This window comes from Natrix helvetica (assembly GCF_964273705.1).
Source record: "Natrix helvetica genome assembly, chromosome: 1".
Lineage (NCBI taxonomy): Eukaryota > Metazoa > Chordata > Lepidosauria > Squamata > Natricidae > Natrix > Natrix helvetica.
In genome coordinates this window covers 257,212,488-257,227,152 of record NC_138548.1, presented here as the reverse complement: position 1 = coordinate 257,227,152, position 14,665 = coordinate 257,212,488, and the positions used below count along the sequence as shown (strand labels likewise).

Sequence of the window (14,665 nt, the reverse complement as noted above, 5' to 3'; positions counted from 1 at the left end):
GGTGGTTAAGGGAACCTGGATTCCCCATTGACTTTGCTGGTCAGAAGGTTGCAATCACATGACCCCGGGGACACTGCATCTGCGTTAAATGTGAGTCCATTGTCAAGCATCAGAATGTAACTCACAAGACTATGGAGATGTTGAAACAGTCATAAGTGTATAAATTGGTCATAACTCACTTTTTGCAGTGCCATTCTAACTTTGAACGGTCACTAAGTGAACTGTTGTAAATCGAGGACTATTTATAATCCTACTGCAGGAATAGAAATTGTGTTGCAGCAAACTAAGATTTCTAGACCTGCCTTAGAGACATGAAAAACCAGCTGGGTGACTTTGGGCCAAACGCTCAACCCACCTCACTGGGTTATTGTGGTGGAGAAAATAGGAAGGGAAAGGAGTATTAGTTCACTACCTTGACTTATAACCTTAATAAAATGGAATAAAAAAGCTATTATTTCAGCTAGTAACTATGGCTTTTCCTAGGAGAAATGCCTCAATTTCTGACATTGTAATGTATACATCCAAGAATCAATTATATAAAATATAGTATATAGCAGCACTATTCTTGTAATGATTGTGCCATCAATCAGATAGAAGGCTCAGAGGAGATAAATGTTCAAATCAGACTAATTCTGAAAAGTGCTGAATTTACCGTGTTGTTCAGAGGTGGGCTTCACATAATTTAACAACCAGTTTGCCTAGTGCAGAACCGAAAATGTGAGCGTGTGCACGCACGTGTGCTTCTTGTGTCCCTTCAGCACTTGCACATGGCTTCAAATGCACAGTGATTTTATGCATGTGACTTCCAGCACACCTTCTCAGGCAGCCGCGGTGAGTAGAGTAGGCAAGACGTGGAAATCAGCTGGGTTGCGTGGGCGGGGCGAGAGAGCCAGAGAGTGAGATATAGAGGATGGGATAGCGCCCGTGGCGGGTGGGCAGGCCCAGCTGGTGGTCGGAACTACCGGTGCAGGCAAACTGATCCGAACTGGCAACATCCCACCTCTGATGAGATGAAATGGCTGGAGTCTGTTTATAATTTTTGACAGAGGGTTGTATGTTCTGGATGTATATAAACTGTATTTCTATATGGAATTGATAGTATACCAAATTTGAGATAAATAAGGTATAGAAGGTATAGAGAAGTAAGGAGACATAATTTGACCTGCGATGTTCAACAAGTCTTTTGAAGTTAACAACAGTTAGCCTCAGCTTTGTTGAGATTTTACGAAGACTGTGAAAACAGACCGTATGTAAAACTAACCCATATATACAATTTCTAAGTTTTGTATATTCCCTAACGTTTTTGAGGTTTCAAATTGTTAGCTAAATTTTTGGTTGGTAGGACACAAGGTACAAGGAAAAGGGCAGTGCAACATTAAATTATTCTGCAGATATTACTGATGGATAAATAGTGTTTTTTTTCTTTTACCATCCGTTAAAAGAACAGGCAGGTGATTAATTAATTATGTATATTTTCAGATGTCATTCCAGGAGGTGTACATTAGACAAGACAGAAGTTCAAGTTCCAAGGCAGGCTGAAATAATTTAGAACAAAATTTCTTGTATTCAACCTGCCCTGATCCAGCCAACAGGGTTCCATGAAACATAATTTGAAAAATGTGAGCACCTTGCAAATCGCATGGGTGCAGCAGCTGTGCTAAAACCAATCAAATAAACTTTTGTTGCTTGTATAAAACTCCATGATATGGAGGGAAGAGAGAAGGAGTAGTAGATACAACGATAGACATATCTTCTCCTAAATCAGGAATGACACTTGTAATTAGATCACAGGTAGACTACCCTTGATTGCCCCGGTGATTGTGTTTTTGTTTCAAAGGACATTGTATCCCAACAGTTCCTTAAAAAGTTCCTGAGCTGCATTAGCTAGCAGACCGGGCCTAGCAACTAATTTATTTTAGAGGCGGACAAATTTATCCCTTACATTTTCTGTGCACCTCCTAACAATTAGCTGCTTCCACATTCACGAAAAGGCAGCATCATTCTTTACTACCCCCTTATCCTTTGCCCAAAACTTTCTTAGATTTATCTGAAATTTGGCAGTGGTATATCCACCCGAAAGAGATTTTATAGCTGCAAATGTTGGCACATTCTATCTCAAAATAACTATAGGTTAAAAAAAAATCCAATGAATTTTAAAGGAGCTAGCTAGCTCGCTAAATTAACCACTAGAACATTAGCTTGTTTGCAAATCTAATTCTTTTTGTTGAAAAGCAAAATTGTTAACATCCATTTGGGATTTTCCCATGTATTCTTGTGGGAGGACTGATATGTTTTTTGGAATCATCCTTCAAATCTGGTTATAAAGTTGGATTGAACTACCCACACACAAAGCTAGAGCAGATGAGGTTATTTCTGTAGCACTGGTTCAGGCTCCTTGAAGTGGATCAGGTGCTTCTGCTTACTCCTACATGCTATCCTCTGCATATTATATAAAGGCTGAAAAATGAGGGGGGGGGGATATTAATGAGCGAATCAAATTGCTACACATGCTCAGTGAAAATGGAACGATTCCCATTAAGTGAGGTACCATTATATATATATATATTTTGCATATGCGTGTGTGTGTGTGTGTGTGTGTGTGTGTGTGTGTGTGTAAGTAAAGCATTTATAAGGTCTTTTTGTGGAAAAGCAAGTTCAAAGACTCAGATAACTAAGGCTGGAGAGGGATGAATATAGATTAAAATATTGTTGTTTAAATGGAAGACAACACAAATTCTAAAGTGCACAACAGCATTATACATTACATTCTAGTGACAGAAATGAAAACACAGCTGGCATTTAAAATCATCTCAGCAGTGTAATGACTGTGGGCAGTACATGTGTAGAAAACTGGAGGAAAGTGGAATCACATTCCTCTTGCTTACAATCCCCCACCCCCAAATAAATATAGATAGCCAAAGATTTTGTTTTGCATTTCATGTCCTGATCTAGGCCACAGAAACATGACCAACATCCACTAATTACCAATATCTCACCTGAAACTAATAGCCAAATGTGAAATAATACCAACAAGCATGATGTATATTATCTAAATAACTAAAGCCAGAATGAACAATATGTGGGCCCCTAAAATATTGTTGAACTCCAATTCCATCAGCTCTAGTCAGCAGGCCTAATGTTGAAGAATGACACGATAGAAAGACCTGCACATGGACTAGGGAACAAACGAAAGCATACAGTATCAGCCAGAGAATTGAAATGGAAATAGGTTAGTCACATTGCAAGAACTGATGGCAGGTGGACGAAGGGAGTCATAGAATGGATCCCACTTGATAAAAGTGTCTACGAGAAGAAACCTAAAATAAGATGGATAAAATAAGATATCATCAAGTGTTGCAAAATAAGACATTAGCAAGTATTGCAAGCCCAATTGGCAAAAGAAAGCTCAGGTATTGGTTGGAAACATGCAGAAGAGGCCTTTATCTGGTTGTGCAGGGTGTCAAAACTGGTGCCTGCAGACCAGATAGACGTGCCAGCCACATCTATCCCAGCTCCGCTAAGGGGGAAAGTGTCGCGAAACATTACGTGATGGCAACGTGATGCCATGGGTTTGAAACCCATGCTGTAGTGGATAGATGGTGGCTAAAATGATGATGATGATGATTAAGTCGACTACCTGTCGTTGGTTAGATAGAGTAAATAAGTAGCAGCATTAAACAAATCTTCAGAGTATTATATTCCTCAGCAAGCAATGAGAATAGTTACTATTGCCCAATACGTTTGCAAGTGCGCAAACAAATGGTGCAGGAATACCACAAAGTGGATAGGTAAATCAAACAGTAAATGAATCTGGGATGGTGGAACTCCTATAGATTCATATCTGAATGCCAACTGGAAATAATGTGTGATGTAAGACATCCAGCAAAATTCCTGACAGTGCAAGAGGAGTGTAATGAGGGATATCAGTGCACATCTATTATAAAATGATCTTTGATTTGCCTTAGAGCAGATGCAAACTAATATAAACTGAAACAGACTGAGCTTATGGGGAGAGAAGATTTGGATCTGAGAGAAATTTCAGAAACAGAAGCTAGCACAAGTAAGAGTTACAACAGGAATCCCATTGTAACAGAAGAATAAGAAAATAATCTGGGTGCTGACTTGGAAGACAGCAAGAAATGCAGCTGACACATTTCAGGAAAAGACTTGAAGTATGAAAACTCTATGAGCATGTGTTTATTCCACATCAGTACCAAACCTGAAATCTGGGTCATATCCTATTTGTTAAGTGATGCAGGAATATGATAAAATACAAGTATGTACCAACAGTAATCCAATATTTATTATTTGTGCATCAAAATGCCAAATTTATCATATACAGGTAGTCCTTGCTTAACTATTGTCTTATTTAGTGACCGTTACAACTTGAGGTTGTAGAATAAATGAAGCTACAATGGTGCTGAAAAAGTAACTTTGCAATCAGTCCTCACATTTATGTCCTCTGCAACGCCCCCGTGGTCACATGATTGAAACTCAGGCACTTTGCAACCAGTGGGCATTTATAACCAATAGAGCATCCCGTGGTCATGGGATTACTATTTGCATACTTCACAGCCAGGTTCTGACAGGGTCAATGAAGAGCCTGGCAGTGAAATCACAAGTCACAGTCACATGATATCTCACTTAATGACTGTGAGATGATTTGCTTAATGGCTGTGGGAGAAATGAGGTCACAAGTCCATTGCAGTCATGTTTTTTCACTTAGCAACTGTGTTGCATAGCAAGAAGTTCTAACTGTAGATGTTAAGCAAGGAGTACCTAATGGGCTGATTTTCATCAGATTTGGTTTCATGTTGTCATCATTCAGTTACCAATGTTATTATATGGTTGCCATGGATTGATTTGTACATGTTCCTATATAGAGTTGCGCCATATCTTTGTATACCAATGTGAATGAACATCTGTAATTCTATTGAAAGCTGGTCATAGAGGCAAAATAAGTTGTTCTGCTTATGCAATATCTGAAAGAATACCAGAACAAAAACATTTAAGGCTAAACAATAGGGACAATGGTTATCAAAGCAAGAGACAATTCTCTCAGGTGGGAGAAAGAGGAGTGCGATGAACCTCTTCGCAATTCTCTCTGTGTCTTAATTGGCATCATTGATGGGATCCAAGTCTAGGCACTAGAACAAATTAAAGATGAGAATGTTCAAGTTTAAGACAACAAATTCCAAGGATTCTGTGCAAGATTCAATGGTAGAACAAACCCTCCCCGCCCACCCCCAATGTTTTGACTGATAAAGAGTACTGCTAGGACAGACACTTCACAATGGGAGAAAGGTGGCGCATAACTTTCCAATTTATAACTAGAAAAACATGGATATTACAGTTGAGTTTCACTGTCAGCCTAAAAGAAATGGAGTAGTTAAAAGCAACTGGCTATGTTTCATCCACCCGTGCAAGCTGCCTAGAAAGGCTGGGAGACCTGTGAGTGGTGAGAAGGTGATATAAATTCATAGGGGAGGGGAGGTTGGACCTTGTGTTTTAACAGGATATTTAGGATACATATCATTTTAAGGATGTTAATATCCAGAAAACAACTCACAACAGACATCCAGACTTACAGTCATAGTCCAGAAAGTGTTTAGACGTGGATGAACAGTCTATTCCTGTCCAAAAAGCAAAATGAGATTCAAAAGTGCACCTTGATAATTATAATAAAACATACTATGACTGTTTTCAAAGTAACCATAGTGAATACTCAAGTTTAGCCTGAGCAAGATGGCTGCCTCAAACAGATGTTCCTAGGGACCAGTAATAAAGTATTCAAAGCAAAGTCCTAAATATTTCACACTGTCCTGTGTGCTCTCAGCTACTTTGCTATCTCTATGTGAGATGCAGAAAACTGTTCAATTGCTGGCATTGAAATGAGAAGCATTGTGTCATTTTTATCCTTCAGCGCTAGGCTGAAGGATATTTCAAAATGTATAACAAATAGTTGAGACAATTTAGCAAATGCTAGAAAAAAACTGTACTATTATTTGTTAAAACAGTATGAAAATATTTACTCTTACCCACATGAATAAGTCAGGCACATAATTGTGCTTCTGCTACTAAAATTAGCAATTTAAATTGTGTTATCTTTGTGATAGATCATTTCACGCAATTACAATGTCATTGTACCATTTACTTACTATACCTTATTTCTCTGTGTTATTTCCTCTATAAAAATAAGATTAAAAATCTTAGTACTTAATCCCAACACTTTGCTGCTTTTCTCTATATATTCAAAACTCCAACCTACGCATTGTTCAACACTTGTATCATTTTATGTTTTATATGTAAAAAAGTGACAAAGTGAAATGTTAGAAAATGTGCGTACAGACTAATATCAGCAGTTCTTAATCTTAACATTTCAAAAAGTCACCCAGAACTGTCAGCGGACAATGATACCATTCAATGTTGAACATGCTGCTTCTTTATGGCACACAATAATACTTTTCTGAGAAACTGTAAATCTCACAAAATCTGCCAGCAATATTGGTCCTATCTATATAGTTATGTCTCCAACAATAAGAGGCCTTTACTTAAAATCCTTCAGACTGAGCTAACATTGTTCCCCTAGAGTTAAATAAGAATAAGAATCATTATAGTATCTACCGTATATATGCCCTTAGAATATGAATATATATATATATATAATATCCATTATAATTTAGAATTGATTGTATTCTCTCTGAAATCAGTGAAAATATCAACTCACCTAAAATCAGTTATTTAATCCAAAACCACTGATTTCCCTTTGTGGCAAGCAGTTTATTTACTATACCCTCAATTCTGAAAATTCAGCTTATAGTTGCAAAAAGAGTACCTGGTCCCAGAAATTAAGCTTAGCCTAATATAAGTGACCAGTATATTTGGAGAATGTATTTCCATTACTCCCAATTTTTCCTCCCCGCTTGATCATCCCAAGACATAAGTAGCCTGCACAGAACTGAAAGCTAAAAAGTATGGAAATCTCATCTCAGTCTTAAGAACATATGATCCTGACCATACACGAGTTCATTCTTTTTAAAATAAATAAGAAATATATTCATATGCGAAAAGTAGGATCCATGACTTCATAGAAACTATGAGCATTCTTTTGGCAGCTCCCAGAATGGGCTTTAAGAGATTTGAAGGGACAAAATAGATTCTTTAGGATTTAAAAAATTACCAGTTAGCAATATCAAAACTGTCCTTACAATCTTAATTTTTGCAACTCATGTTAACATATCTACTTAACTCAAGTCATAAGAACTTGTGCTTTTGAAGTATGGCCCTTGATATTCTATACAAGTCTGAATAACTCTTTTGAACACCCTGTGATATACCATGCATTCCCTTAGTAACGTAAATAGCTTTTAGTATTTAAATAGATTTACCAAAGTTGATGAAATGTAGGTTAAATGTCTCTGAACTATATAATATTTTGTCATCTTCTGTACTGTAATAATTTTAAAAATCCACTCTTCCAAAGATCTAGAAACCAGCATGGCTGCATAAAGAACTCTCTGACAAATTGAAAGACAAAAAAATTAAGTATAAAAAGTGGAAAGAGGGAGACATAACTAAGGTAGATATCAGCAAATAACCCAAGCCTGTAAAGATGAAGTAAGGAAAGCTAAGGCTCACAATGAAGAAAGGCTTGCCACAAAAGTAAAAAATAACAAAAAAAAACCCCTTCTTCCAACATGTTAAAAACAAGAAAAAGGTTAAGGAAACAAATTGGTCCATTGCTGGGAGAAAGTGGCAAGAAGGTGACAAGCAACAGGGAGAAAGCAGAACTATTTAACTCATTTTTTACATCTGACTTTACACAAAGGGATAAAACAGTCCAACCTATCAAAAACAGCACCACAAAAATCAGATTAGGAACACAAATTGAAATAGGGAAGAAAATGGTAAGTGAGCACCTGTCTACCCTAGATGACTTCAAATCACCAGGACCAGATGGATTACACCCCAGGGTTCTGAAGGAACGGGCAGATGAGATCTCAGAACCACTGAACTATATCTTTCAGAGATCCTGGAGCACAAGGGAACTGCCAGAGGACTGGAAAAGAGCTGATGTGGTTTCCATCTTCAAAAAAGGAAAAAAAATAGATCCAGGAAACTATAGACCTATCAGCCTGACCTCAATACCAGGAAAGATTCTGGAAAAGATAATCAAGCAACGAATTAGCGAACACCTAGAAGTAAACAAAGTAATAGCCAAAAGCCAACATGGGTTTGTCAAAAACAGATCATGCCAGATTAATCTTATTGCATTCTTTGACAAAGTGACAAAATTAGTGGAGCAGAGGAACGCCGTCAATATAGTTTACTTGGACTTCAGTAAGGCATTTGATAAGGTAGACCATAACCTACTACTAGATAAAGTAGAAGAATGTGAGTTGGACAGCATCACCACCAGATGGATTCGTAACTGGCTGACCAACTGTACTCAACGTGTAGTCCTCAATGGAACTGCATCTACATGGAGGGAAGTATGCAGTGGAGTACCCCAAGGCTCTGTTTTAGGCCCAGTACTCTTCAACATCTTCATCAATGATTTGGATGAGGGAATAAATGGGGAACTCATCAAATTTGCAGATGACACTAAGCTGGCAGGAATAACCAACAGTCCAGAAGACATGTTTAAGATACAGAAGGATCTTGACAAACTTGAACATTGGGCACTATGTAATAAAATGAAATTCAATGGTGAAAAGAGTAAGGTTCTACATTTAGGCAAGAAAAATGAAATGCACAGGTACAGTATAGGTGGTACCTTGCTCAATAGTAGTAAACTGTGAGAGGGATCTTGGAGTCCTAGTGGACAACCATTTAAATATGAGCCAGCAGTGTGCAGCAGCTGCCAAAAAAGCCAACACAGTTCTAGGCTACATAAACAGAGGGATAGAATAAAGATCGTGTGAAGTGTTAATATCACTTTATAATGCCTTGGTAAAGCCACACTTGGAATACTGCATTCGGTTTTGGTCGCCACGATGTAGAAAAGATGTGGAAACTCTAGAAAGAGTACAGAGAAGAGCAACAAAGATGATTAGGGGACTGAAGACTTCCTGCCTAGGCAGGGGGTTGGACTAGAAGACCTCCAAGGTCTCGTCCAACTCTGCTATTGTATTGTATTGTATATTGTATCTATTTTTTTCAAAAACACAATGGTTATTCATTTCTTTAGATCCTTGATCTCCATACAAGTGATTTATTTCAACGTTTAAAAACATATTTTAAAAGTGAAAAGAACATCTAAGAATAGAAATGACAAGAGGGAGTTTAGACAGGGCTGATAAGGCTTCATGTGATTTTGATGAGAGATTTTGTAATGCCACTGCTACTGGCATTATAAAAAAATATGGGAAAGAGGAGCACACATATATTTCCAGATTCATCAAGAATGCCATTTACCTACTGAGATGCGCTGACCTTAGCAAAAGCATTAATGAAACAAAAAAGAGGTGTTTTAAGTCCCATAAGACAATATTCTCAATTCTTCCTGATATTTACTCAACTTAATGCAATAATATTTCATAGTATTGCTGACAGAAGTTTTAAATATTATTACTATGTGCATCTATGCATATGGGATGTGTATCTATCTGTGTGTATTTGTGTGTATGCAAGCATGCCAGTGCTCATAAGGTACTGACTAAGAGCCAAGTGCATTCAAATTAAAATTCAGTTTTAGCATAACCCTTCACATGCAAAGCTTAAGATGTCAGAAAAATGTGATTCAGGGTGCATACCAGCTGATAAGTTGCCTTCATTGTGTATAATATAGTAGTGAGTAAATGAGAAAAATAAAATGAGAGAACATTTGCAAGTTTTCCAGATTGGCTTGTGTGGCAGCGGGTGTGGGGGATAGATGTGATAAATTTGGGCTTTTTTGTAGTCTTGCTTGGGATTTTACTGAGTAGAATGCTGATACTGTATTCTATGCACTGAGTAAAATACACTTGCTTTTCATTTAATAAGCTGGTGTCAAGTCTTTCAGCATACACAATATTTAATTGATGATTTAAATGAAAGATAATCATGCAAAGGCAGCTGCTCCTCTCTGTCATGATTGCTTCTATTACATATTTTCAAAAAATTGCTCCCTACAAATTAGCTTACTTACACTTGAGTGACACATACACCCCAAATCCTACATTTGAAAGCCCCATCTCAACAATTCATGTCAGATGCAAGAGTACTTGTCATTCACAGAGGTAAAATGAAGGGCATCTGACTTTTCCCAGTTAAAACGTATTTCTGCTATGCATCATTTGCACAGAGAGTGTGAGTAGTTTTCTTTTGTTATTATACTTAAAGGCCAAAAAAGTACCAAGGACCACCTTAATCATTCAAATGTTAACAGAATGCCTCAACGAGCTTAAAATAGAAATATGTAGGATTTCCTAGTAGTTCTAACTACTGAAGAAACTAAAAAAAAAAAAAAGGCATGGGTCTCCTCTCCAGAAGAAGCTGACTTAGAAAAAGAGATTAATCCTTTTAGAAGTGCAAGGAGGAAATGTTCCACTTTCTATAGCACTTAGAGTAAACAAAAACTAGCAGGACATAGAGTGCAGGAGAAAATCAGGCACCACAGGAAGCGTGAAAGTTCCAGGCAGAATTCAGGAATGGGGGGAAAGTGAATATGCAATTGTACAAGCATGCTTTTAGTTGGTTCAGTGGAGGAGGATGCAAAATTACCAGGAGTTAAAGAGGAAGAAAGAGAATCTTAAGTAGGGATTTAAAACATATAGGGAAAGTGTTATAACCTTGGGAAAAAATATTTGGAACTTGTAGAAAATAGTCCAGAGTGTTTTTGTGCAGTTTCATCAATTGGGAAAGGGGGTTAAACACTGTTGAGTGTTTAACAGGAAGATGCGATAGATATAAACTTTAAAAGAGGGAAAATGGGAAAACCCTGTGTAAGATTTGTAGCTGTATAAAAAAGTGTCTGATGAACACCAAAGAGAGCAGTCTGAACTGTTTTGAAAGCTACAAAACAACACAGAATCTCATTCTCGCGGTTTTAGAAAGAATGATACAAAGATGTATTGCAATGAGGAATGAGACATTTCCCCCATTTCTTTGAGGGAAAGAAAGCTTTGAAAGGTTTATATATTGTTAAAAGTGAATAACTCTTTCCCTATTTTAAGCCTGCTTGGTGTTATGTAATTCTGTGCTTTGTTGTTAGGGTAAAATAAATTAATGTTAGTGCCTAAAGGTAAATACAGATTTCAAGGTTGTATGAAAATAGAAATAGAATAAAGATTAACATTTGTTAAAAGTTGTCAATTTCAGACCTCACCTAAGAGGTTTGTAGCTAAAACATTTAAAAAGCTTAATTTTTAAGAAATCATAGGGTAATATTTTTTTCAAAGCCTATGGAGTAAGGTCTCCAAATTTATTGGATGGTTGTGATAATTGGGCTATTAAATAATTTTAGTTATTAATACAGAACTCAGCCACCTACACCTTCTATTTAGAGGGTGCTCTTCAAACTGTAGCAGGTTTTAGATAGCTGAGTTTCTGATAAAATTCACTCTTTCCTCTTCAGCCTACCTGTTTCAAAAGAAACGTTGAGTAAAAATTTACCATAACCTGAATCTTTATTCAACTTAATGACATATAGTAATTTATCGCACTGTAACAATTATCTATATATGGAAGTTGTGGTTCTCCATCTTTGGCGGTGTTTAGAAGAGGCTGAACAGCTCCCTCTCAAAGAGGCTTTTGGGATGTTCTTGCACATTGCAGGTAGTCAGATTAGAATGATCTTCATGGTCTCTTTCAACTCTACAATTCTATGAACTTATGAAAAATAGGAGGATTTTTAATTGGATTATTTAAAAATATGCTATGTGTACGATAATACTCAGTACTGTAGTATTAGTATTATATCTATTGCTAATAACAGCATCTTTTTCAGAGAGAGATATTAAAATGTACTTTTCTCAATTGTTCCTATTAATAGAAAGAGAAGGAATAGAACAGTATGGTGTAAAATTGCTATCCCTAACCTGATACCTTCTAAATATGTTGGACAAAATCTCCCATCATTGAAACCAACATGTCATATTGGGTAAGGATGACGGGAGTTTTAGTCCAAAATTTCTGGAGGATGCTAACCTGGGCAAGGCTGGTACACGAAAATTACCATGCCAATTCTGAACAAAAAAAAAATGAGAATCTCCAGGATACCAAGAGGTGAGACAACTTGTATGAGATTTTGCACATTTGTTTCTCTAGGGAAACAAGGATCCATGAAGTACGGCAGGTGACAATGTCTCAAGTATCCTAAAGAAAACTCCTTTCATTTCCCACAGGAGAACAGATTGCACAGAGGAACAAGAAAATCAATCATCCCATTTATAAGACAGTAAAGTGGGGTTTACTGTCATAAGCCAACCTGGGAAAAGCAGCGGTGTTTCTGTGAGGCAGGGGATTTCTCCCCAAGTCACAGGATGATAGTATTTGGATTGAGAATGTTTCACTCATATCAGTGCACACTCATTGCTCAGGTTGTGGAAAGTGGAAAAAAAGTACTGGGGTCCACACTCTGTTCTCACCTGTGGATGTTCATTTCCTGTGGTGGTTGTCGTGCTTTGTCGTATGCCACCTTAGCAAAAATGCCAGCAATGACAACAAAGGCAATGGCCCCACATGAAATGTAGACGGTGGCATTTGTGTTGTCCTCATTAGGGTCATACCCATTGGTATCTCCAGGTCCATCATTATTGGTGGCAGGGGTCATAGGATCTGTGCTAGGATGGGGGTCCTGATTTCGGCACTTTTCCTGATTGAGCTTCTTAGAGCGCTTGTTGCAGCAGAAGCGGAAAGAGCAGGTGCCACAACAGTAGCGAAAATCCTGCTGAGTATTGTTGCACTCAAACTCTTTGTCCCACTGCCCACTCACATCATAGTAACCCATGCATGTCTCATACGCTGGGCTGGAAATGCCTGCACTGCTGCTGCTGCTGCTGGAGGGCACTTTTGCTGGCCCTACACCAGGACTGCGTCCATGGCTTCCTCCGCCACCAGCTTGCACAGAAGAAGGGGCCGTGCTGGTTAGAGACTGGTTCAGTTGCTCCTTGGCTGGCTTGTAAGATCTCCGGGAGGCTCCTGCCCCCTGTGTCCGGTTGCCTTTGGGCGTCCGTGGGGGCCCAGCTGCCTGGGTGGTCAGAAGTAGTGTCAGGACATACAAAGCAAATGGTAGAAGCAAGAGGAGATGCCTCCACCCCATGGTGAGTTGAAAGAGCAGAATAGAGGAGGTGGAGGGCTCTGCCCAGCCCAGTCCAATCAAGAACCTCGGTCCTGCCACTCCATGGATCTGAAGAGGAGCAATTTGGCACTTCACTTCATCCTGATAAGAAACAAGAGGCACTACTCGGCTGCTTCAGGGCAAAGATGGGCTCTTCTCCGAGTCCCAACCTCCTTGTCACAGCTCCTCCAGTGATGGGCTACAGGAGAGAAGGAAACATCAGAGGCTACCTGGCCAGGCAAAAATGAGTCGGAAGAAAGAAGCTGGGACAGTGCTAAGGGATGCCGGAGTTGCCCCCAAGGGGGCCTACTATGACTCCGAATTGAGGAGGGAGGGAAGAGGCAGAACTGTCCAGAAGAAGCGCAGAAGGTCTCTTTGGGGCAGAGACAAAAATAAATAAATCCTCCCCCCCACCCCGAGACCGGGATCGGGGCATGGGGAGAAGAGGGGGCGGGAAATGGCTGCTACGCCGTCGGGACTTAGCACCAGCCGAACGAAGCTGTTCGGATACGAATTCGGGAATTCCCTCGCTACCATCCCCAGAGAGACGGAGCACCACGGACCGGAGCCACGCTCGAGCAGAACCTGGCTGCCAGCACGGACTGCAGTACCCCCGTCTCCCCTTTCTCTCGCTCTCTCTTTCTCGCCCAATGCCCTTGTCCCCAAGTCGGCATGCATTCCTTCCTTCACTTACCATGCCGGGGCGGAGCGGGAGCACTGCGGAGGCGCCGCGCTGGGCATCCGTGTCGCCGCGCACTGGCCGGAGCTCCCTGCGCCGCCGCTGTTGCACGCCCGGGCTGGAGAGGAGCTGCTGCTGTTGAGCGGGCGGGGACAGCTAGAGGCTTCAAGAGGAGTGGCCACCGCCTCCCTCGGCCCGCCCAGTCCCGTTCCCCTGCGAAGAAATCGCAACCCGTGCAGCCAGAGGCCGAAGAAAGGCAGGGTGTTCGGGGTAGGGTGGGGTGGGATGGAAGTGGGAGCCTGATCTTGGCCACTTAAGTCCAGTCCAGGCCCAAAGACCCCAGTCCCGCTCCGATCCTCCACACAGAGCCACGCTTTTCGGGATGCACGGCTGCGCTGAGGGCTCTCCCCCGTCTCGCCTGAGGGCGACAAGAAGCCTTGCTCAGCGTCGGGAAAGGGACCGGCGTAACCGCCTCCAAGCTGAGCCGGCAGACTTCTTTCTTCCCAGAGTGTGAAACGGGGTGGGGGGGGGGACCCTGTTTTGTCACACGTGAAAGAGGAAGGCGTTTGGCATGAAGTTGCGGACTGAACTCGAGGCGCCCAAAAAGTGCTCCCGCGAGCAACTGTGGCGTGGAACTTTGACTGCGCCAATAAGGCTCTCTCTTAGAAATAGCGGCAGTCTTTACCTGCCATCGTGAGGGGGGGGGGAGTGTGGGGAGGGGAGAT

General features: G+C 40.2%; 1 protein-coding gene across 1 annotated transcript in view; it reads right to left on the bottom strand.

The window, feature by feature from the left end:
- The window catches only part of SHISA6 (shisa family member 6), a 357,081-nt gene extending 343,049 nt beyond the window's left edge, over nucleotides 1-14,032 (bottom strand). The window contains exons 1-2 of the mRNA XM_081937165.1: nucleotides 13,956-14,032; nucleotides 12,570-13,460 (exon numbers count right to left, since the gene is read on the bottom strand). Of these exons, the coding sequence (XP_081793291.1) occupies nucleotides 12,570-13,243 (674 nt within the window). The 5' untranslated portion in view covers nucleotides 13,244-13,460; nucleotides 13,956-14,032. The remainder of the gene's footprint in view (nucleotides 1-12,569; nucleotides 13,461-13,955) is intronic.
- Between the last annotated feature and the right edge of the window lie 633 nt (nucleotides 14,033-14,665).